We start from the raw sequence: 26,159 nt of genomic DNA on the forward strand, positions 1-26,159 counted from the left end.
CTAAATGTGCCCCATGTGGGCTATACCTGTAAATATCAAGAAAGTTGTATAAGTATAAATACAACTAGGGCAAAGTGTATCAAGTGATTTAGTTGTCATATAATTAGAGAAGGTAGTTGCCTCTGCAACGGTGAGTGAGTGAGAGAGAGAGTGAGAGTAGTAACTCTACAATTGTCGGTCTGATGAAGGAGAGTTTAAGGTTGTTGCCTTGGAGCTTCTCGTTGTACTCCTCTCCTTATAGTGATTCGTTTGGAGTTCGAGGACTCCCGTGGTTTTTCCCTTTCGGGTTTTCCACCTTAAATATTGAGAGGAATAGTGCTCGGTCACAACCAAGTCTTACTCACTCAATGGAAGAAAACAGAGAATAGAAATAAGATAGACACGAGATGTTAACGTGGAAAACCCTAAGAGGGAAAAACCACGGGAGCCCACAACTCCAACTATCACTATGAGAGGAGGGTACAATGCGAGACTCAAAGCAACAACCTCGAGCTCTATGTCTTTGCCAACTGGCGGTTACAACAGAAAAGCGTTCTATATCTCACGCTCTCTCTCTCTGTCTATACAAAAATATCTCTATACACATCATCATTATAAGTGATTGCCCTAAGTCATATTTATACTTATATAACTTTAGGACTATTTACAAATATGGCCATGATAGGCACACTAGGAACATATTTACAGATATGTTCCTGGATCCGGCTCACATTGGATCCATCCGGCTACCTTCCGGATCCGTCTAATCCAGCTCCTCCGGTTCTCATCCGGATCCCAGCTGGAGGGACCGAATTCCCAACATTCGGAGTTCGAGGACTCCCGTGGTTTTTCCCTTTCGGGTTTTCCACGTTAAATATTTGAGTCTCTTTTTTGTTCTTTTCTGTCTGTGCACTGTCATTATCGATTCTTTGCACCCAAACATACGTACTAGAAACCGGTTGTGGCCGGTCATGATCCTAACATCTTCATATAGCAAGAGAATCACGAAGTCACCTTCATTATACCTTTTGACGAACACATAGTGATCAACTTGTGTTTTATGGAACCCATGTTCCACCATGAAGGATTCAAACTTCTTATACCATTGGCATGGAGCTTGTTTCAGACCATAGAAGCTTTTCCTTAGTTGACACACCAAATTCTCTTTTCCTTTCTCCACAAAGCCTTCGAGCTCCTGCATATAGATCTCTTAATCTAATTCCCCATGCAAGAATGTTGTCTTCACATCCAATTGCTCTATCTCCATATTCATACTGGTAGCAATAGCTGGTACTGTTCGAATGGATGTCATCTTTACGACTGGTGCAAAAATCTCATCAAAATCGACCCCTTTCTTCTGTTGAAACCCCTTTACTATGATTCAGGCCTTGTATTTGGGTGAGTTGCCATCGTCCCCATTTTACTTCTGTTGTTTCCAGTCCTCGATTGTCTTGTCTTCCAAGAACACAATGTCCCGACTCCTCACCACCTTCTTGTCAAGTAAGTCCCACAGCCTCTAGCTAAATTCATCCTTTGAAATCCAATAGATACACGATGGAAATCATAACCACTTTGTATATTGGTTTGCATGGGGGAACATTTTGAGGTATAAAGGATTCGTATGTATAAGAGGGAACTTTGTGAGGAAGTTTCTATCTTCACTTTTGACCTTTGGCATCATACAAGATAGATACAAAGTATATCTAGCAAGTCGTAAACATTTGTTCTACACAATTTCTATAAACAACTTTATTGCAAAGTTTTGGGTAGACAAGAATGGCATGAGGATTATAGGTCTCCAATCCATTAATGATTCACACAATGCCTCCTTTAATGAAAGTTTTCATAGACCATCTTTTCATGCATGTATGCAAGTACTTGACAATGATTATTTTTGTACCTTGAACCTAGCACTTTGATCTCAAACAATGGTGAACAATAACACAAGGCTTTCCAAGCAAAGTGAAATTGCCTTTACACATAATATAACATATCTTCGACATCATATGCTAAAGCACAAAGTGAAATTGATTATAATTTCATGAGTTTTTATAAGTTTTCTTAACTTTTAAATATGTTGACATCAATGTAACACAAAATTTGGGTTTTTTTAACATAACATGAATATAACATATGACAAAGTTAACTAGTCAACAATTTGAAACATAGTTGACAACTAAAATGAGCTTCAATTTACTTAGAATATAAAAATGAAGATGACAATACTATTCAATTTTTAGGTATAATAAATAATATACTATACTAAAAAATGAATTATTTGACTATTTAAGGATTCTGGGGATAAATATGTCAATTACAAAAGTTCAATCAATGCATGTCACATTTCTGTCATAAAAGAACTATTCGATGATGTAGGACCCAATTACATGCTCTGATACATGGATAATTGCAAAACATGTTATCCTACTTCACAACGAGACCATGATTCACATCTTCAATCAGAGGGTGTTGACCTTTTGACCATGTGCATTCCATACTCAACACCAAATTGCAAAAAAAGTTTCATTGATGTCGACTTTTGTAGTGAAATGTAAAAACTGGAAGATTTACTTTACGATATATTTTGCTAAACTTTGAATTGTTTCATTTTCATTAAGAGTTAGGGTACTATCAAAAACAGCCTAGAATAACAAGTAACATCAACTCTACTTCAACTCATTATTCTTGCTCCCTTGTGCATTGTATGTTCAACATCAAATTGAGAAAAGGACCATTACCTTTTATGTCCACAAGCATATAAAAATATCAAACCCATGATATTAAATTAGAACAGCATTGCTCATTTATTCTTCATACTTGGGGCATTATAAAAAACACCCATAATACCAAGTTCACCAATTCCAGTCCCCATGCTGTTAAATATATCAACAATAGATTATAAAACTGTGTCATACGTTAAATTTCTATTGCTTAGCAAAGTGTGACAGTTCAAATACTATGATTTAACATATTTAACTTTTCATGAACAGATAAATTTGGTAAATAATTTGCAGCCTGATTACTAAATTGAGCTACCAAATCAATTAGAATCATTATTCAAAACAAATTGATATTCCTTTAAGATCAACAATGTCAACAAGTACAGCTCAAAAGAAGTACAGTATTTGCCAACATCTTCCACAATTAATTTATTTGCATTCAGCATGATTTAATAGCACAAACAGGATTAACAATGTCCGAATACAATATCAAAACATTAATACAAGTGCGCGTGTGGCAACCTGTCTGTACATTTTTCAAAATTGTTTTTACAAGAATTATAAAATCATTTTAAAAAACAATGTTTTACCTTGACGTTTACTCCATAATCACAACTTTAAATTTAGATCATTTATAAAGTAGATATTTTAAAATTATATCACAGTATGGGATAGTCCTTAACCAGTAGTTGCAGTTAGGTCGACAAACAATGGGTTTATGTCACTAAAGAATGGGGTTATGCCGACAATATATTGTCCTCTTTGACCCAGGGGTTGTGTGAGTAGAAAACAAAGGAAATGACAGCGATACCTTCGAAGGTTTTTTGTTCCTTCTAGAATTGTAGTCATATCTATTGTTTTTAAATGCATGCATTATTGGCACATTCTGTTCAGTATGCAGGTTAATTAACCATTGATGACAAGAATCTGTGCCTATATTTTGGTTATTTACAAAGAGAGACCTTGGAAAGAAACAACATATAAACAAAAAACTCACTAGATCTTGCTCCGTTCAGCACATTCTACTTTTGGTGCCTATGTATGTAGTCATTGAATTAATGCTCTATTAGAAATCCAGCAACCACATCCAAACAAGAATGAATACACCCTTTAAAGGTGTTATATGCTCTCATGTTTCTCCCAGTTTTACAAAGGAGTAACATTCCTGCAAGAGTTAAGAAAAAGACAGCCAAACACATCATCAAAGAACTCAGAAGCCTTGATCAATTCACCATTTCCAAGCACATTTTTGACGTCATATTTGCATGCCCTAGTACAGTCCGGACAGTAAGTAACCTGAACCAAGTAAAGAAAATATATTGTTTGTTAACTCCATGATTGACATATATGTGTAAACTCTAAAGATTGCTGTTTCTACCTCCAAAAGTTTGGGTTCAAAGTCACTCGTGAGTAAAACATCGACTCCATAAATTGCCCTAGCTGTCGTGGAATGCATTTCGGGATGCAGAGCAATGGCCCCTTCAAATATCAACCGCAACATACTCCGAACCTTTTCATGTATAATCTTCCAGCTCACTGCAGTTAAAGAATAAAGAATACAGGTTTGTGGCAATACACATCCTTCTCAAACAGACTCAAAAAACCTCGGCTGCCATGCACCAGAGACCATTAACCAACTCATCAAATCAGTTATTCGTTGGTTACAATTAGCACTCTGTCAAACAATACAAATCAAGCCTCACAGTACATCCTACGGTGAAATTTTGAAAGATGCAGATAGGCCTGCTCCAAAATTGCAGAATGCATGGCTGGCAAACAGGTGTATATTCATTATGGGGAGAACGTGCACACTGAAATATCAGTAATTTGCAGCTGCTTTTGGACCAAAAAGGCATTTGAATGGTATATTAATTAACCATCCTACCAGTTACGATCAGATCTTGGTTGCCTTCTGAAAATCCTGTTACTCACACCTATTATAGTCAGGCTGGTCATGAGCAGAACCCATATGCAAACTATGTAACTAACATCGCACGGAACGCCCACTCAGGAGCAAACAACAAACGCACCTTAAACTGCTTAAATGTAGCCATTGAATATATCAGGGAATGCAGTAATAAGATGGAACATACAATAGTCACTTGGGGCCAGTTACTGAAACTCCTAGATAACTTAGATATATTGAATCAGCACTCCTGTGTCTAAGAGGGGGCTTAATAACCATGAATGATGATCTAAACCTGCATCCTTCCAGAAAATCTTCTCAGTTGGGTACAATTTACCAAACGAGGTCTCTATTCAAAGAGCTACCTAAAACATCCAACTAGGTTCACTCTCAAATACATATTATGTCTCTCCATTCTTACTAGAACATGAAGGAAGGAAGATTCATGACCAATCTAACAAGTGTGAAAAAACTTCAAAATAAATGGCCGCTCTCTCCCATCTTACTAGAGTATCAAGGAAACCATGATCAATGAAATGAAAAGCATTAAAAAACTTCGAAGTGGCATAGTTGCAGGTACAATTCATCTATGCTCAGATGCTAAACTGAACTGGCCCAGGAGCTTCACACTCATCTCACTGGAAAATGAAGGAAAAAATACCTACAACCAATGTAATGTTAAGTGTGAAAAAACTTTAAAATTGCAAGGCTGCAGCTACAATTTACATATGCTGAGATTATATAACGGAATGGTCCAATGGCTAAAGAGTGAACGCATGCAATACCAAAACAGGCAATAGCACAATGTAATTGTTGATATTGGCAAGATAATTGGATCAAGACATTATACAGAGGAGAGAATACAAATCAGCTCACGAAATATCAAAAGGTTTAAGAAGGCTTTCAACACAAACACAAGGGCAAAGTTATGGGAAAGAGTGGAAAAATGTTGCCAAACACCAGTGAAAGCAACAACGGCTATATTATACTCAAAGTAAGATGCAGGTTAAGGATAAATCAAGGGTTTTTAGAGAGTTCATGAGCACCATGGAAATGAAAACAGGATGCCTATTATTACATACTTGGTTTGGTTGATGCATTGATCAACTAGAAAGAAAGAAAGATATACTAATGTCTTTTGCGAAGCTAAAATAGCCTAGAAGATCAAGCAAGAGATTGCATCTTTGAGAAGAAAGAACCGAAATAAATATAATTAACAATAGGATACAAAGAATCTAGTTACCTAAGCACTAAAGATTCTAAATTTATATTGACTGAAACTTTTGTCTTCTCCAACATGGGCCATTACATGATAGAGAGATCTCAGAAGTGCCTGCAGGAAGCACCTTTGGTAGTACTGGGTAATAATGACCTTTGTCTGTCGATGATGAGAGAGCTCATCCGTAGTGTACAGGGAGAACATCAAGAAAAACCAGCTATTGGTTTCATTGTATTGCTTCTGATTATGCAGATAATGTTGTGCTTTTGGCATAATCTCAGGTGAGACTGCAAAAGCTTTTAAACATGATCCATAGATTTTATGAACAGTGGCCTACAAGTTAACGTGGCTGGAATTTTTTTTGAGATGGTTTATAAGCTTGAAGTGCATAGTTAGTACATATGAAAATAGTGTGTGACTAAACCTCGTACTGAGGTTGGTTGGTGCAGAGAAACAACGCTATGGCAATGTTAAACAAGTGCATCCACGTGTTCCCATATGGATCAGATATGGTGAGAAATAATATCCATGATCTGGTGATGGTATGGCCCATGTGCCTTACATCTTGGTAGTTGCAATCTCTATTGTCATTGCCATTGTTTTTCTCACTCTATGGTGAATTCTCAGCACATTGTTAGTGAAGGTAAGGAGCTGTAGCAGAAATCAGTCATGTGTGATACTCTAGTTGGTGGGAGGAAACTTGAGTTGGCCTACTGCTGTCTGAGCCATTCATGAAACTATCGCCTGAAACATTCATGAAATTATCTTCGTAGTAGCCATTTTTGGGGAAATGGCTCCCTTGTGTGACCCAAGTCCTTTTTGGGTAAAAAGTTGCCATATATCTCGTTGCAGTGCCTAATTCCTTTCATCATTTTGGAGAGGTGTACGATATTGGAAGGGTGGTAAATTTTCTATGTCAACGTCTACCATCATAGGGGATGCTGCCAGTTCAGCACAGTGTCTCATAAAGTTTGATAAGTGTATGACCAATCATCATAGTCCAATAGTTCACTGGTAGGAGGAGAGTCCCCTGAGCTATGAATAGGTACAATCATGTGCATGATCCATGTGTTGGGACGACCTTCTTCCATGGCCCTAAAAACATGTGCGGAAAGGACAGGCCACTGTGCTCACCACATATATGAGACTGAAGTGGATCGCTGATAGTTGGCATTTTCTTTTACTGCTCATGCTAGTAATGACTTAAGACAATCCAATTGGAGTGCATCTGACACTGATCAATATAATCCATAGATTCCCCATTGCATATCTATTGGGACTCTGAGGTCTTTTATTCACTATATGATACTGAGAACATAGTACAATGTTGAAGACTTTCCAGGAATCCACAAAGTTGCAAAAGATCCTCTCCACCATCATGTGGGGATTAAAAGCACAATCCCATACTCCACGTATGCATCTAAAGACCTGAATAAAGCCAATCAAGTTTAATGTCCCTTCAAAGGTAAGTGCATAATGAAAGTAACGAAAATGCCTCAAAATCACCTTCTGAGGCAGCATGTGAAACTGAATGCTTACCAAAAAGAAACCACAAATAAGCAAGTACAGCATACAAGTTATTACATTAGGCCTATACATGCATGGTGCCTCTTCTTTTGCATTAAGAGTTTTGTATCACAAAACCCTATAAATACATATTCATAAGATCACTGTCAAACATCATTATACTACATCTGTTGCAAATGTCCCAATAAGGAACATATACGCCAGATATGTGTTACCACTAAATGACAAACAGACATTTCTGGTGATGGATACTGCAATGAGAACTGCTTACAAAGATATTCAAACAAGAAAAAAACCTAATTACCGATGCCCAAAAGGCTTGCACATGCCCAAAAAAGAGAGTAGGTGTTGGTTATTTTTAACATAACAAGAACTATGATACCCTATTTCTCACTAATAAATAAAAACGGAATGCTACTGCAATTTGAGCTCAGAAAAATTTCTGACATGCATCAGAACGATAAAACAAGGGGATCCAAACACTCTATAATAGATATACAAACATGATAAAGAATATAAATATTTCCCTTTACTAACCATTATGTTCCTTCTCAAATGCTGGGATGAAGTCGTGTGTGTCGACATGCACTAATTTTCTGCCATAGTTCTATCAATAACCCAGGAAACATTAGCCACCAGAAGCAAATGGCTAAGAACTTTAATGATATGATACTCACCATCACTGTAAAGTGTGTTTCATAATCTGTTAAACTGCTGCCTTCCAGTGTGTACTTGTTATTCGATATTCTTGCCTGTGAAACAGCAACAAAACCTTGATGTAAATAGGAATCATGGCCCAGAGAAATACAAATTTATCTAGATGCAAAAGCACTACATTATTTCACAACAGTCTATGATTATGAATTTTGTAAAAACTACAAAAATTGAGATGCATCATAAGAAGAATATTATGATGAGCTGGTCAAAAAGGCTTACTCAGGCATCAGCATGTAAGTTAGAAGCATGACTTTAGAATACATGATAAACGTATATTGTAAGAGAGAATTTAAGGTCTAGCCATCCTAAACCAGAGTCTGTGCAAAAGTCAAAAGTACATTAGAGTGCAGGGCAAGAAATATCCTTGCAATGCTTAGAGCTCAAATAAACTAGAGTTAGATGAGACCTACCCTTAGTTCAAACATGTACATATTGTAAAATCTGCAAGCAAGAAAGAAAGAAAGAAAGATATATTAACGTCTTTTAAGAGGCCAAAATGGCCTATAAGACCAAATAAGAGATTACATCTTAAGTGTTGTCTCGTCTTTGAGAACAAATCAAAATAAAATAAATATTACACAGTAAATATAAAAGTAAATAGCATGAAAAGAAAAGAAAAGAGGGAATCTGGTTTTTGGCACATGTGAGATCCTCAACTTAGGTATATTGTAGCTTTTGTCTTCGAAAGATCTCTAGCATAGGTCGATCCAGGATGGAAATGTCTCCGAAGCGAGGGAAGCACCTACGATGGCGGGAGATAATGGCTTTTATCTATCGATGACAAGGGTGTCGAGGTCGTGGTCCATGGGGCCAGGGCCTACGTGCACGGCAAATTGCCATTGCCAAGAGAGCCTGTTAGTGTTTCAAATCCACCTCTGAGACAAACCATGATTACAAAATGGATAGCGCCAGATTCTTTATAGTGAAAGAATAGTCTAGGTTTCCTCAGGATCCATAATAATATTCTTAATTATACTAAGAGGTGTCTTTAAATTTAGTAATGACTCTTGATGCTCTTTTACAAGCAAGAATCGCAAAACTACTATCTGAAGGACGAATTCTGTGAGGAGATACCATGTCAGGTAAGGATTGGTATAGCAGAGCAAAGCAACGAAGAAGTGCATTGATTAAACCTGGGTGTCCTCAGGCAGTTCAGACATGATAAGCAATGATGTTCAGAATCTGGTTCTAGTATGACATACATGCCGTAGCTCAGGACTTACAGTCCCTATCATCTGTATTGCTTTGTGTGCTCAATGTTGACATCTCAACACATTGTTGGTGGAGCACTGGCCTAGGGAAGAAGTCAGTGATGTGTAACTGCCTCTGCCCCATGTACTAATCTCCAGTAAGCTTGGGCCAAAGTCTCACAGATCAGCCTTCTCCGTCATGTATCCGAAGGTGATGTATTTGGCAAAGAGTGTCACATACTTCTGTAGGTCGGATAACTCAAAATGAAGTTTTACTCACTCTCAACCTCTTCTTGACATAGTTTTTAAAATGCTCTCCTTTTTTTATCTGTAGCTGGTGAAGGAAACTCTGAGTTGCCTATTGCTTTTTAAGAAATACAGAGCAAGTAGATGTTTGTGTACCTTGGTCTTTATATGAATTCATCCTTTGAGACCTCACAGAATTATCTTTATAGCAGACCATCCTTATGAAAAAAGGCTCTTTTGGGTGGGTGAATCAAGATTTTTGGGTCAAGAGTTTCCATAATTCTTGCCCCATTACCTTGTTCTTTTTACCATCTCGAGACAGTGTTGAGTACGGGAAAGATGGCAGATTCCCACTGTGAAGGCCATTGCTGTTGAATGGCTTTGTCACATGTGAACACCATAATCTACCTCCCTCTTTTGTTCCAACCATTTTCTTTAATTTTTTAAACTCCTTATCTGTGATTCTTTGAGGTGGCACGGTTTGGATCTGGCTGATCAGTTTCTCTGTTTTGAATAATACTTCTACCATAAGAGGGACGCAACCAATCCAGCTTGAATGATATCATGTAGGAGGATATACCACATATGTAAACTCTTGTGCATCAGTCCGATGCAAGGACCGGTTAGAATCATCAATTAAAAAAGCCAGCACATAAGAAGAATTCTCTGCGGCATTAATTAAAGGACAAGGTGTTTGCCTTAACCATTAGCAACTGGTTACACCAAGATTCGGGAGCCATTATGCCTCAAATCATAACACAGATAGATTAATTACTTGTGTGACTAAGTTCACTTTTTTGTACACAACAAAGATGGAAGCAATCCACAGATCACTCATTGGAATGAACCAAGTCATCTTTTTATATTCTTGGCAGACTGAGAGATAAGGCTCTTCAAAAGCAGTCATCTTACTGAAAGACTTTTGTTCTAGCAATGTGATGTAGTCTCAGTACTAACTTGTATCACAAGTGACTGGGAGGGTCCTGTAAGGGAAACACTATTTATGTTTTAAATTTGGTTCATAAAGAGAACCAAGAAATACATGAAACAACAGGATCCAACGATACAAACAGTGGCCTGAGCCCTTGGTCTTGGCTTGCTGTGGGCTGTAGGGGATTCTTGCTGTAGGTGTGCTTTTAAAGACGAAATATGAGATTTATGTGTGTGTGTGTGTGTTAAAGAACCTCAATAACATAAGATGGTAAGCATACCCTAAGCAAATAAAAAAACTGTTAACTTTTCATCACAACTCTCTTGTTTCTGTTGCTTAATATTGGAACATTTAGAATTCACAGCCATGAACCATCCATTCAGGATATTTTTGACAATGGGGATGTTTTTTAAGAACACATCCATAGGTTCCAATTCAAAGTTTAATGTTTCGAAAGTTTACCCTTCTATCTAGAAAAAGGATAAAGATGTTACCCAAAAGACATTGCTAAGGAAAATTTTGAGTGGCTTCAAGCTTCGAACCAGCACAATGTATCGCAAGTCAAACTTCTTTCCTTGAAAAAGTGCTGGATGTTCAACATACTTTTGACATATTTTAGGTCCAGTTTCTGCCAGCCTGATTAAAGCAGGTAAGTAATCGGTTATCGAAGTATCAATTGTGCGTGCCATATTCCAAGGTTTCATAATCCAAAGGTTGTTTCTTTCTTCTTTTTGCCTAACAAGGTAGTCACCAATAAAAGCAGCCATTTCTGTCTCCATATCATATGTACTTTGAATCCATGCAGGAGCTCCATAGACCTGCACAGTAAATAGTAGTCCTTATATTAAGAGAAAAACAATTGTTCTAATTTCTGGGCGAATGAAACATCAAAAAATTACAAGCAGTGCAGCCTTATACAGAGAGTGTACAGTCAAACATATTTAACCAAATCACAAAATATATAATATTGGGATATATACTTCAAGATTGATATTTCAAGGCTGCACCACATTTTATTTCCTTTCAGATGCACTCCTAATTTAGCATTAACTTACTTGCTGGATGGTTTTGGCAAGATGATGTTTCATAACAATGCAGGCTTCAAATGGAAACTGGTTTACATACTGCTCATCCCTTAAACCAATTGTTTTCTTAATTTCATCATCGATTTGTGAGCTGGCCCATAGGATGTCAGCTTCCGAAGGATCATCGCCTAAATCAGCATTAACATTGTAGCACAATCATAAAGTTACTCATAAATAACAAGATGGGCGTCAACAGCTAGTTCTTCAATAGTGACACAAAGAGATAGCTTTACAAAAGTCAATCTGGAACAGTTTATTTTTTACACCATGGACAGTTTCCTCTTCACGCGTTGGAAATGTACAAAGCTAAACATGAGAATACTTACAGAATGTAAACTCTGGCCGTTTCAATGTTTCTAACACTTGAGGCAAATCTGTATAAACTAAATAAACACTGCGCTCAAGCACTGGCGTGCTTTCCTCTATAGGTGCAATACTGACAGTATTTGTTTTAATACGTGCTCTTTGGAGTTTGCGTTGATGATTATTATACACCTACAACAATTCAATCATATTGCACTGTTAGCTCCTTTAAAAACCATCCAACTATACACTCATCCAATTTTATTAAAAACTTGTTTCTCCTTTAAAAACCATCCAACTATACACTCGTCCAATTTTATTAAAAACTTGTAACACCCCATTTGCCACTGGTGAAAGTATAAAGTCCATACATAACATAGTATTTACAGACTTTCATACAGCGAATTTAATGTTAGAGGGTGGCAGCTCCAGACCTGCACTCTCTTTCATCTTTATTATCTCTCTTCTACATTCTCTCTCTTCCTAGATTCTTCTCTCTCTAGACTCTGCAACTCTTTAAATGCCTTCTCTTTCTAGAATCTGCAACACTTTAAATGCCTTCTCTCTTCCACTTGTTCCAAGATATTCCCTCTTATTCCTAGTTTATTGTACCTGTTTGGTAGTACAAGAGTCACTTAACTACCAAACAACCATTTCATCCTTGGGGCCACGTTCTGTAATTTTGTATAAATAGGCTGGTGCCTCTTTTGTAAAAACTTTATTTTTGCTGCTACTTGCAAACAAGCTCTACTCTTTGGCTATGTCTCTACGCTTTGCAACCATTTTTGCTACTGCTGTCTGACAGCCTTCTCACAGCTTGGTTGTGTCTATTTTGTTCTAACAACTATTCCGCTGCTGCTATTACCAGCTTTTCTCACATTTAAAGCTGAATTGGAATGGGATCATAGAAAATCATAGATCAAATTTCCTTTTAGACGATCACAAATGGTATCCTACAACAGGGTCATTCATCAATCCATGCATTCCATTGAATTTGGACACAAAATAATACATAACTAGAAAGTCCACTGCATAAAAATCACCACATTCCATGTTGCAAAAGACAATCAAACAAGGGTCAAATTGTGTTGGAATGCCGTAAACTTCCTTTTTTTAACCAATGGCTTGAAAGTTCTCAATAAAAACAAATGCCACATGATCTATATTTCGAATTCATGTTCAATCTATCAACTCAAGCCATACACAAAGATGAGAGCGTTGGCATGCCAATGCAAAGCATTATTGAATCTCATCAGTCATGAGCCCTACAAGTGTTGTTGCCATTTAAATTGGATACTGCAGTCATTGTTTTTTAGGACTCAATTTCATGAATATACAGTTTTATGAATTTTCATGTTCACGTTCACAATAGCAAGCATTTTCTTTTATGTTAAAAGTTTTATGTTCTTATGCTGTTATGCCTTTATTCTTTTATGAGTTTATGAGTTTATGAGTTTATGCTTTTATGCTCTTATGCTCTTATGTTCTTATGCTCATATGCTCTTATGCTCTTATGCTCTTATGCTCTTATGCTCTTATGCTCTTACGCTCTTATGACTTTATGACTTCATAAGATCAAAGCCATCAACGAACTCAGAAATGCCCTCATTGTCCCACCAAACTTTCCATATTGGATCATTCTTGATACATATATTCAGGGGGCAGCAATTTCAGATCCAAAAATCAGAGATCAAATCTTTTTGTTCGTTATCCATATTTACATTTCAAGATCAGAAAGATAGTCAGTCCCATTGGTAAGTTAAACACATTTAACATTTGTCAGTTCTCGTAGGCCACTGTGGACTTTAGAAACATTAATATTTCTTTCTAACAAGGTATTTGGTTAAAGGGGCATGGTATTTTCATCATGTGCATGGTTCCTTTTATATACCACCAATGACAATTCCATTTTACTGGAAATTGATCTCTTCCACTGCTTGACTTGTACTGAAAACTAAATTTCAAATATTTCTTAATTCTAAACAAAATAAAGTTTCACTTGTGAAAATATATGTTTGCATTTATTTGTCAAGAAAGTGAATTAAAAACCAAACTTCCTCGTCCAATGCATATTTCTAACCTCTTCAAAATAGTACTTAGGAGTGTGGAACCATGCTGTCAGCCGTGCAGATCGTTGTTTCTCCTCTCCAAAGCCAAACAAAAAGTCACGAGTGCATTCATCTCCATTAAGGACATCTTTTACTGGCCATAACAATGAGTAACTACATCCAAAGATACCTCCCTTAATTTATGTTACAAAAGGAAATATTTCCCAAGAAAAATATTTATTTATTCTATACACAATTGGATGACATATTCACATCATCCAATAATTCTAACTCTAGTGCGTTTGGGGTTTTCAGATGTACAGTCAAGTATAGTTTGATGATAACATGTATATTGACAGTCTTGCAGTTAAACATTGTTACATATTCAATATGAAAAGATACCTGATAGCAGACTGTAAAGTTCCATCTGGCATGTACATAAATGGAGCCACTCTAAAATTTGGTTCATCGTTGTGCCTGATAGCAGAGCCCAGTTCGTCCATTACATACCTGAAATACAGATCAAGGTATATTAATTTTTTAAGTTTTTGCAAAAAAGTGCATTACTGAGACAATGATCTACATAACTATGTAAGAACATCAGATTCCATATCACTCAATCTTTTCCTTGGTGAAAGTTTATAGCTCCAGCTTACAGCATTGAGACAGTGATATACAATCCATACTAATGAGACAGTGAATAATTTATGCCTTCACAACATCTGCCTATCACATGGCCATCATTGGTTCCAATATAATTTACTCTGACACTAGACATATCTTCCCAGTAAACAAAACAAGGAAGCTTCTTTGCATGCCCATTAAATGGATCCTTCCATTCCTCAATTTATAAACTTCTTTATACTGAAAAGGCTTCACACAATAATATCTAGAATTGGAATCAAACTGTCTCCCATTGCAATTTGTCGATGACTATGTAGGCATAATAAGAGAAGACAAATTGAGCTCTCTGCAGCTAAAGGTTTTCGGACGTCCCTCATACCTCTCCAACATCTCCTCTACCCATAAATTAAACCATCCTTAAAGTAATGCATTTATGAAACTTTTAATCATTTTGAAACAATGATTTGCAATAGCTACTACCTGCATACAATGAAACATCTTTCAGGCAGCTAATTTTTATAAATTACTGCTGATATATTTTTAGGAATCATCATATGTATACCATATTGGGGTCTCATCAAGCTTCTCTTCGTCACAAAGCCGATATGTCATTACAAATGCCCACATTGCCCGAAGTATCCTTTCCACCACAGGCTCTTTGCTAGACCAGTGAGGGAAACTTGGAATAAGTTTACCTTCTACAACACTCTCTCCTCTTTCAAGAACCTTTGCAGCTTCTACACCATTTAGTTCAGAGATGTTGGGTAAGCTTTCTAAAATTTCTATCCCGTTTCTTCCAAGAGGTCCTGGTATATTTACCTGCACAAATATGACTAAATGTGTTTTTAAATTAAATCGGTCCACCAGAGCATTTGAACGAAAAAATCCTGATAATGCATTTATTTTGCGAGCTGTCTGTTAAAAAGATACAAAAGAACTACTATTTTGTATAAAGGAAGTGATCAAGTTAAAGTGTTTCATAAAACAGTTAGTTTTTGCCAAGTTTATATTATCTGTAGAAATATCCATCCAATTAGCCTGTTTTTATATTCTCTTTTCACCCTTCTGTTGACATGACTTAAGTTTGAACAAATGTTTATGCAAGAAAACATTTATATAAAAACATGACTGGATCTTAAAGGAGAATACTTGGGAGAAGTTTCAAAATGATTATGACTGCTGTGAGATATCTAAATAAACATGACTTGTCAAATATATAGTTCCATTTAGATGCCCTGTTTTTGTACAGTTTTCATATGATCAATAAATTCGATGCCAAGCTCTGGCACTATAATAACGCTAGATATTTTATGTCATCCTCTTTTTGGCATTAATTTCTCAGACAACAGGTACTGTCCTTAAAACTTTTCGAATAATTACATTTAAGTCCTGCGGAAGCTAAATATGTTAATGTCCAGAGAAACGTGAAATTACCTCAAGTGACTGTAGACTGGAAAAACTCCTTAATGTCTCAACCAGAGTTGCTTTCAAATCATTATCTAAAGGGTTGTCCCGTAGGTTTAAAGAGCTTAGTAAAGGCATCTCCACAGGATTAAAAACCTGCAGGATTCAAATATAATTATATAGAAAATATAAATATAAATGCATGTGTGTAAGTGTATGCATGTTCGCATACGTAACATGTAAATGCCTACTATGTGTAACATGTGTATGCCTCCTATGTGTAACATGTGTATGACTCCCAAATGTAACCTTGTATGCATAATAAGTGTATGTGTATGCATATGTGCAGTAAGTGTATGTTTATGCCTATGCCTATGCCTATGTGTACGTGGACGTGGACGTGTACGTGGTACACATAAAACAAATTTAATTTTTATGTTTGCCCATGCAAATTAGTAAATCTGAAAACGAAGAATGATATACAAGCAAACCTTAGGGTGAAGACTACAAATATTCCGATTGGATAGATCCAGTGTTTTGACAGCCCTTAACTCATCACCAATGTTAAGTGATTTGGCTGAAGGTATCCCAGCACAAAATTCTATCGCCCACTTACCATAGTTCTCTGTGAATTTGCTGTTGTAAATTTCTAACTGGGGTACTGACAAAAGCAAGGCAGATTCAAATTGATCGCTCCTAAAGCAAAAAAGGAACAAAACATGATGTGTTTCAAATTGGCATATTAATGTCCCATTCATAACTTACGTGTATATCATGTGAGGTGCCATTCATATTACACATGCAAACCACATGGCTAATTAATTAACCCACACAAATGTAAATCAGTTCAGTGTAACATAAGATGCATTCAAAGAAAAAAACCATTACACCAGCGCATGGCACCACATTATATTCATAAATAAATATAAAACAACATATGTACAGTGACTAAAAGCACCAGTAAAATAATAGACTATAGGGAGTAGAAATACAATGGCAATTAACATATGACATGTGCGCACATTGGTCTTCTTAAAAGTATGTACTTATCCTTGTTGGTTCTGTAAATATTTACATATGTATCTGTTGTTAACTGTTACTCCCAATTTATAAGTGAGGAGAATATTTTTAGCCTCTCAAAGATTATCAGCTATATAGTATTACTGGTAAGGCCTTATCATAGAACGGTCCAAGGGGTCAAAGAAACCAACAATTCAGCACCACATGTGACAGGTTCGGGTAAGTTATATACTTTTTTCCATATCCTCAGGCAACAGAAATTATATCAACAAATACCAATAAAAGAAAAAACACTCCTCATTGAGTGGTAACATGCAATTCACAGCGGAAATCTTATTTGAAGCATAATTCAATAGATAAGTTGGCATGCATTGATTGTAGTACTTGTTCAAGGGGACAAAGAAACACTTATATACTTTTTTCTATATCCCTATAAACAGGCTCATACAATAAAAACTATATCAATCAATACCAATGATAAAACAATCCTCATTGGGTGGTAAAATGCATTTCAATGCTTTAATGTTATTTCAAGCATATTAATAGAAAAGAAAGAGCTATTCCTCAATAAGATAATATTACCCCTCCACTAGAATAGGGTTTTCGTTAATCCAAAACGCCTTTAAATGCTTCAATCCAGCAACTGCTTCTAATACTGCACCCTGAGAACTGACATTATTTCCCCATAAGCTAAGGCCCACCAAATTCTGTATGAAGAAAGATGATTCTCTCAAATCCATATTATTAGATCAGCATCCAAATATCCAGCAACTGATATGGAAAGTACTCACAGGAAAATTGGATGAAAGTTCCAATGACTTCAATTTTTCATCATTAATTGCGGTCTCATCAAGCTCCAGCCAGTATAAATCATCCCCGGCAGCAGTTGCTTGATTTTTTGCTTCTATAATAGCATCTTCTACTGTACGTACCACACTGCATAGCTCCTCTATTTCCTCCGGATCATCAGAGACACACATCATTGCACTTAGCCTTTCAACCAAGCTAGGGTGTTGCTCAAGCTACATGAACAACCACATAAACCAGAAGGTGGGAGTATTTATTATAAAACAACTACTTAAAAATAAGAAACTACAAAAAACAAGGAAACTGTACAAGTGACTGCGCGTGAACACATCATGTAACGACGACATCATGGACATCAGAACTAGCAAACCTATAAGGAAATTAAAAGCAAAATACATACTAAATTTATGACAAAAAACAAAACCAAAAAAGGCTGTATTATTAAAAAACCTTGTCACGAAATATTTCATCCTCAAAACACCCCATTTCAGTCCTCGAAGGATTTACATACATTTTTTTATAGTTATATATCTATATGTGTGTAAGTATACGTGTGTGAAAATACTATTATACATATGAACAATAAGCCTTCCAAGAGAGCTCATAGCTATTCTACCTTCTTGAATAGATTGTAGGGAAAAGAAAAAAGAAAGATAATTGATGCACCTTTTCAATTATTGGATCTCTATGAATGTTGGCTGTCCCATTTCACCCATTTCACTGACTTCCTATCAAAGCTAAGTTGCTACATAGAAGACAGGAAGGCTTATACACCATAACCAGTCTTCTTGAGAAGAAGTCAAGCCAGCCAATGCTGCCCAGAGCCAACCATGGACAGCCTAATGAAGACCCTACCAGCTTGATGGCCAGCCTGAAATAGACTCGTATGCAGCCTTGTGGATTTCCGAAAGGCCTTTGACACTGTGCCACGTGCTCGGCTTATGCAGCGGCTAGAAGCCCTTGGTGTTCCTATAGATATGCAATGGGGAATCTATGCACTCTATGAATCCATGTCAGGAAAAGTGTGGTCTTCCAAGGGCTAGTCAGAGGCGGTGGCTAGCACAATCGGCGTGAAGCAAGGATGCCCACTATCCCCCACTCTTCTCGGTCTCTATATAGGATGAGGTATCACAATACATAGAGAGATTTGGAGGTTCCAGACCACGCCTAGCAGGTATAGCTATACAAATATTACTATATGTTGATGATATTGTGCTGATTTCTGACTCTCCGAAGGGACTACAAAGACATCTAAATGCCTTAAAACTATTTTGTACGGACAAAGGTTTGTCAATCAACATGAATAAAACTGAAGTGATGGTGTTTAACACCACCCAAGCATGGGTAACAAGATCAGAACCAGAATTCTTCTTGGGAGAGGAAAAGGTGGAATACACACACTCCTACACATACCTAGGAGTAACATTTACAGGACCTAGGTTCTCCTTACAGGAGGCTGCTTGTGCCCAGCTTTCTTGTGGATATGCAGCCCTTGGTGCTCTCGAGAGACAATGTGCACATTTGCAGTTCCAAGAGCCACGGACTAAGCTATGGTTATTTGATACACTTGTCACACCAACACTTCTCTATGGAGTAGAGACATGGGGACTGAATCTTAACAAGACAAATCATTGGAAAGATTTAGAGAGACCTTTAGTGTCAATGATTGCTCGCATGATCAGGAGCAAAGCATCGGTGCCCCACGATATAATCCGGGCAAAGATGGGAGCAGCACCTATAATAACCGAGGCATTGTTCCGATCAATGACATTTATCCAACATCTTTGGGAGCTCCCTAAACGAAGGTACCCAAGGTTGGCACTTATGTCATCAAGACAACTGGCTGAAAATGGAGACACTCATTGTTGGTATGCTGAAATGCAGCAATGATTCGAGTCACATGACATGAGTATAAATGCAATACCCCCATTCCAATATAGCTTGGACTGTCCCCATTTAAATATAACCAAAGTGGAAAAGAATAGAGTGATCCGAACTGATATTATTAACTTGGAAAACAAGATAACATGGATCAGCCCCAAAATACCACTTGGTACAAAGATGGCCCACTATAAGACACACTTCTTACATACATCGGAGGATGGTGTCATGAGGCCACCTTACATAGAAATACATCTATCCTATGCGATGCGTAGTGTGATAGGGCAGTTGCAAACTTCATCACATCAGCTACGGATTGAGGTAGGCAGATATACACGACTACCTCTAGAAGAGAGAATTTGCCAATTGTGTCATCAAGGAGTGGAATCTGAAGAACACTATGTTTGTCATTGTAGTGTCTTCTATGAAATCAGAGGGAGATACCATTGCCTCTTTAAACAAGGCTTTGGCCCACTACGCAAGGTAATGGAATATGAGGACCAACGATGCCTAGGACTTTTCTTGCTAGAGCTCAAGAGACATCGAGAAAAGTTGTTGAAGAATACAGCCACACAAGCTTATGCACAAAGAACAATCACAACTTTCTTTAGCCCCATCACTCCTACTAACACTACAAGTCAATCACGGGATACACAAATGGGCTTCAGACCAGGACATAACAAACGGGTTATAATTGATCGGGCAATGGCAATTTGCCGTGCACGTAGGCCCCGGCCCCATGGACCACAACCTCGACACCCTTGTCATCGACAGATAAAAGCCATTATCTCCCGCCAACGTAGGTGCTTCCCTCACTTCGGAGACATTTCCATTCTAGATCGACCTATGCTAGAGATCTTTCGAAGACAAAAGCTGCAATATACCTAACTTGAGGATCTCACATGTACCAAAAACCAGATTCCCTCATTTCTTTTCTTTTTATGTTATTTTCTTTTATATTTACTGTGTAATATTTATTTTATTTTGATTTGTTCTCAAAGACGAGACAACACTTAAGATGTAATCTCTTATTTGGTCTTATATGCCATTTTGGCCTCTTAAAAAACGTTAATATATCTTTCTTTCTTTGCACTCTCAATTAACCCTCACACTTTTATCCTTGTGTGTAGAATACTAAGGTATAGACTACCATGTGATAAATTATGGTCATGCCCATAACATTCTCCCTCTCTTTACAACATTGCATTCTTGCGATGAGAGATTAGGTAAGTTAGTTTTAATGGTGTTTTCTTGTTTCATGTAGCATCTTTTATAGACTTACTCAAATTGTTTTAGAACACAAATGCTTTGTGGTACATGTTTAGAAACTAAATCTTCAGAAGTAACCAGAGTTTTAGTTGTAACTATATTATCATTAGAACCAATAAATTTTTTTAGACAACTTACATGAAAAACCGGATGGATTTTAACACCATCAAGATGAGCAAAACGATGGTTGATGAACCAATGCGTTTGATAACTGTGAAGGTCCACAAAACCGTGGGGCTAACTTAGCGCATTACTTGTGGTAGTTTGTACCGTAGTATTCTACACACGAGATAAATTATGGTCATGCCTGTAACAATTACCGTAGTATCAAGATGAGCAAGACGATAGGCTGATGAACTAATGCATTTGATAACTGTGAAAGATCCACAAAACCGTGGGGTAACTTAGCACACTTCTTGTAGTAGTTTTTACCGTAATATTTTACACATGGGATAAATTACTATCATGCCCGTAATAGTTACCTTGGACACAACAAAAGAGTTTGTCTAAAAAAGGAGAACTAACGCCATAACATGTAGTACAAGGATGGTTTGCAAAGAATAAAAGAGGGCTAACTACATGACAAGCTTGGTGGATAGACCACATGAGTGGAAATAGTCACCTACACATCCATCTACATTGACTAAACTAATCGCAGACATGTACGGTCTACCCTATGTAATCCATTGATCAAGGATGCCCATCAATCACACGGCCCAAATATTCAAGGAAACAATGCTAGGAAATACCATCAATGGCTACGAAACTTGCTAAATCTATCTTTGAAATGCATAATACAACCCCTTGGAGAATGGCTATCCAAGGAACTCTCACAGAGTTGGCGTAACAATAGGATGCAAGATAGATGACATGGATTGTTTAGTCTCTATAATCTCAAGTGTTAAGGGCTCAATGATGTATAAAGAAGAAAGAAAGAAAGAGAGATATATTAACCTCTTTTAAGATGCCAAAATGGCCTATAAGAACAAACAAGAGATTACAAGAACAAGAAACCAAAATAAATGTAACTAAGTAAAAGAGTAAACGTGACTTAAAGAATCCAGTTATCTATACATGTAAAATTCTCAATTTAGATTGATCTAGTGAGGAGCATTCTAGATGTTGATTTCAACATCATTAAGATCTCACAAAGGTACACCTGACCAGATTGCAATATTTTGCAATAAAACGAACGCATTGTATTGACAAAAACTTGCAACGTAGTGGATGATGACAGAGCAAGAAGCAATATATATTTCTAGCAGAATGCCAACACATGATTAAATAGTAGAGTTTGATACAATGAGAGTTATAGCTTGTGTGCTCCTAAGTAAGCAAATATAAAGCAACTTAAGAAGTGAAGCACGGACTAACTCTAGCATACATTGTAGTGTCCCCTTCATAAAGATAGGTTGTTAGTACCAACAACTAACCCATCTACCATAATCAATGAGCCTCCTTTCACCATTGACCACAAATATATGAGGGTTGTTCGCACTTGTTCACCCTCAACACTCCTCTTTCAAGAGCTTCACCTACACCGACCAATCATCTGATCTCATTCAGAATTATTTTTTATTCGTTACATAGCAAACTCCCACATCATCCATTACAAACTCTACATCCACTAGACATATCCAAAATGTGCCCAATGTGAGAAATCCTCTAATGTTTTCAGATTCTGAATTGGATAGCTCAAAACCTGGTGGATCTCCACATATAACACCTTGAGAACTCCATTCAAAAAATTGGAATTTTGACTTTTCTAGCATGCTTGTCAGTTCTTCTCAGTTGATACTACTAGATCTCTAAGGATCCCAGCTTTGCACCTCTTCCACCTTTTATTTCCAGTTCATAATATAGTCACCATTTGAGTTCTTAGATATCACATCTGAGGTATGTGGATCCACATCCTGACAATGCGTCATCTTCTTCCAGTCAAATCATAGACTCTACAAACCTAAGACTCTGAGTTGTGTCTAACAAATATGCCTCCCCTACTCTGCGCGTCCTGCCTATAACCAAACAATTGTCAAACCTTTTCAAGATATTTAGACGACTATGTCAATTAAAAACCTGATTGAGTAGCCAAAATCATGATTGTTAGCAAATAGTAAATCTTGTATCGCCATTGGGCAAGAATTTGTTAGAACAGGGCCCTTCATTGAGCAAGAAGTAGACCAAAAAAACAAATAGTGGAGGAATACCTCCAAGGATGGAGAACATAAAACCGAAGAGATTGTTAGAACAGGGCCCTTCATATATATGCTATGGCCAGTAATTAGGCAAGTTATGAGCGTACATGTCACTTTGAATCTTACCTTCTACCTCTGGGTGCTCGACGATTCCTTGACAAAGCTAGGACGAATAGAAACAAGGCCTACTGCTGATCCAACAGAAATTATAGGGTCCATGTTAGTCTCATCCTAATTCATTACATCAATCAATCTTGTCAGGTAATGTCTCTTCCTTCACTCAGACTTATGTGGGGCCCTACTCCCCGGTTATTATAAAACTACAGATGAATATGTAGACCATAGTATTACCCACATCCAATCAGAAAGAATTGTGCAGCTCCACTCAATGATGATCAACATTTTTTTTTCCACTAACTTGTAGCGCCATCAACTACATTGGGCTTCATCTGATCATTCATATTCCTCAACTCGAAGATCCTCCTTTCTGGAAATATACCCCATCATACTGCTTCGATCAGGGAATAGGACAATCCACCTTATTTTGTTGTCATTCTTCCCCAGAAGTCTATGTGGACTAACTCCAGAGAAGACTTTGCTCGCTTGACCTTCTCCAAGAAAGACTTTCAATTCCACTTACCAACTTTACATGTCTCGTACTTTTCAGCATGTTCAGCCAATCCAGTCAAGACATTATGTATTGGTGGACTGTCTCCCCATGCCTCTGCACTTGTTGAACTCTTTGGTTGCACTGCCCAAGCAACCACAGAACCTCTTTTAATCATTGTCATCAGTGCAACTATTTCTTCCCCATAGCTCTATTTAATTAACAAACATAGAACCTCAAAGCTTTGCAACCATGTTATATTCAGGAGAAACATAAGGATTGAACAAACAGATGCTTGCAATGGATCAGAAAATGAAAGTGTAAGAAGCAATGTATATTACTAGCAGAGAGTTGAAGCATGATTACAACAAGAGTTGTAGCTCATGTGCTTCTAACCAAGAAAATTGGAAAACAAGGCAAGAAGTGAAGTGTGGACTAACCCTAGAATGAATTGTAATGTTCCATTTATACAATAGGATGATAGTCCCAACAATAACCATCTACCATATTCAATGTCGGTGGCACTTGTTCACACCCAGCACATATAACTTTGTTCATCTTAAATCAACATGTGATGCAATGTGACATGAGTTCTTTGAATATCAAAAAGTTCAGTTCAAGCTACACATTAGGATGACTGAAACTGTGTCAAGAGTCGAGATAATGAAAACCAAACAATTATCCGGGCGTTTCCCAAGTTCATCAACATAATGATCATCGTGTTTGTTGGGGTAGAAAAAAAAAAGCGGGTACTTTCAGACCCATCCTTGTGCAGTAAAACAAGAAAATTTGATGGCATTAGTAACCCCCCCTTTCTCATTAAGAATAATGTAAGACAAAGAATTTTGATCTAATGAAAAGGTCAGATTAAGGGATTTGAACTCAATCGTATTCTTTTTCTAGTCCAACTGCACCAAAACAGTATCTTGGAAATTTGGATGAGTTTTCAGCTTTATCAACAGTTCGATGTATTCAAACGATTGTCAAGAATGTATTGATCTAACAACGACCCCATAATGAGCAATGTGGTTCATGGATTGTTGTAGTTAAGAAAAACAATGCAATGGTATGAACAATATAGAAGTAATGAATGCAACTTCAGAAGACGATTCAAGAGACTGAAAGGAAATGAAAACCCCACATGTCAATGCCAGTCCAAAAGATGATGATATGGCTCATGGAGCAAATTTGGGCCATTTGAAACAGATGATGAGTTACAAAACGACAGGTCAAACTTACCTAGACTTTGGTGAGTTTTGCATATAAGGTTGTGCAACCTTATGTGCAAATACAACACTCGCCTTTAGAATTATTTTCCTCTTCTACATTCCCATAATTTATTGCATACCGGTGCCACAACTGATGGGTAATTCCCAAATTCACAGATTCGCGTGGGTTTGTGAAAATAATTGCATCATAAATATGAGGAACATACCTGGCTCCGAGCATCAGGCAGACGGAACGACCACGCATGATCAATGAGGAAGACCTGAGAATGCCGGGGCAGATGCGGGTGTGCGGAGGACGAGAGCAAAAGGCGGCGTTGCTTCGGCCGCCTACTGGCGGCGACGACAGCGACATCATCATCATCTTCTTCTTCGTGTTCTTCGATGCTGAAGAAATTACCAGCATCAAGGGTGTCATTGGTGAGCTTGTGGAAGAGCTGTCTGTGGAGGGAGGGGGGCAGGCCAGAGGAGGCCAAAAGGACGCCATGCACCTGCAGGAACTCGTCGAAGCTGGTCATCCTGCCCATTCTCTCTCTCTCTCTCTCTCTCTCTCTCTCTCTCTCTCTCTCTCTCTCTCTATGTCCCCTTCTTCTGTGGGTCTCTCTCTATCTCTGTCCAGGTAGGTAGGTGTCTGGACTCTGAAGAGAGCTGGGAATACAATGATATATATATATACATATATATCATATATGTATGTATATATAAGCTTTGGGTGAGGAAGGATATGGAAAACTACTTAGGGTAAAATCTATCTACCTATGAACTTCTTTAATTCTTATGCTCTTCTCATTCATGACTTCGCCATATAGAGGGCCCTCGGACCCGCTCGCTTCCTTCCCTCCGGCTTTCGGTTTCTTTTTCGAAGAACAATCGCATACCATGTTTAAAAACAACACGACAGTTCATCAAACCTTTGTCTGATGTTGTTACAACCTTTTTGTATGTTGTTGTTAAATCTTTGTCTGCTATTAAAACCTCGTATGTTGTTGTTAAATCTTTGTCTGTTGTTAAAACCTCGTTTGTTGTTGTTGCTTAAACCTTGTTTGTTGTTGTTTGTTGTTGATGATGATATCCTCCTCCTCCTCCCGTGATACTTCAACAACCTTGAGGCCATGTAAACCTTGCCGAATGTTAACGTAGTTGTGCTACACCTAAGCTTTAATGTAGCTCCTCCTCCGACAAGGTGCATGTCATTGTATCAAATCTTATTTGTAACGATTGGTGCTTCAATTTGCCGAATACACATATATTTGGG

General features: G+C 37.5%; 1 protein-coding gene across 1 annotated transcript; it reads right to left on the reverse strand.

Annotated features, from left to right (window-relative positions):
- Positions 1–3,662: 3,662 nt before the first annotated feature.
- On the reverse strand, positions 3,663–25,507 carry LOC147867594 (tubulin-tyrosine ligase). Its single transcript, XM_087315368.1, has 15 exons — positions 25,114–25,507; positions 17,711–17,941; positions 17,502–17,626; positions 16,391–16,595; positions 15,930–16,055; positions 15,058–15,314; positions 14,274–14,381; positions 13,904–14,045; positions 11,847–12,015; positions 11,491–11,648; positions 10,930–11,253; positions 8,029–8,103; positions 7,889–7,958; positions 4,078–4,235; positions 3,663–3,995 (listed from the first exon to the last, which is right to left on the reverse strand). Exons 1-15 carry the CDS (start codon positions 25,429–25,431, stop codon positions 3,846–3,848), a joined length of 2,616 nt encoding a protein of 871 aa, XP_087171494.1. The 5' UTR covers positions 25,432–25,507; the 3' UTR covers positions 3,663–3,845.
- Between the last annotated feature and the right edge of the window lie 652 nt (positions 25,508–26,159).

This window comes from Azolla caroliniana, unplaced genomic scaffold (genome assembly GCF_043228905.1).
Source record: "Azolla caroliniana isolate FFs.n. ecotype wild unplaced genomic scaffold, voAzoCaro1.0.p SCAF_2, whole genome shotgun sequence".
NCBI lineage: Eukaryota > Viridiplantae > Streptophyta > Polypodiopsida > Salviniales > Salviniaceae > Azolla > Azolla caroliniana.

Excerpts from the sequence above, each read along its gene's own strand:
- LOC147867594 (XM_087315368.1), bottom strand. The coding sequence starts at position 25,431 with ATGGGCAGGATGACCAGCTTCGACGAGTTCCTGCAGGTGCATGGCGTC. Across the intron at positions 16,056-16,390 it reads TTTGTAGTCTTCACCCTAAG|GTTTTTAATCCTGTGGAGAT; the intron begins GTTTGCTTGTAT and ends TGAATCCTGCAG. Across the intron at positions 7,959-8,028 it reads AAACACACTTTACAGTGATG|AACTATGGCAGAAAATTAGT; the intron begins GTGAGTATCATA and ends GGTTATTGATAG.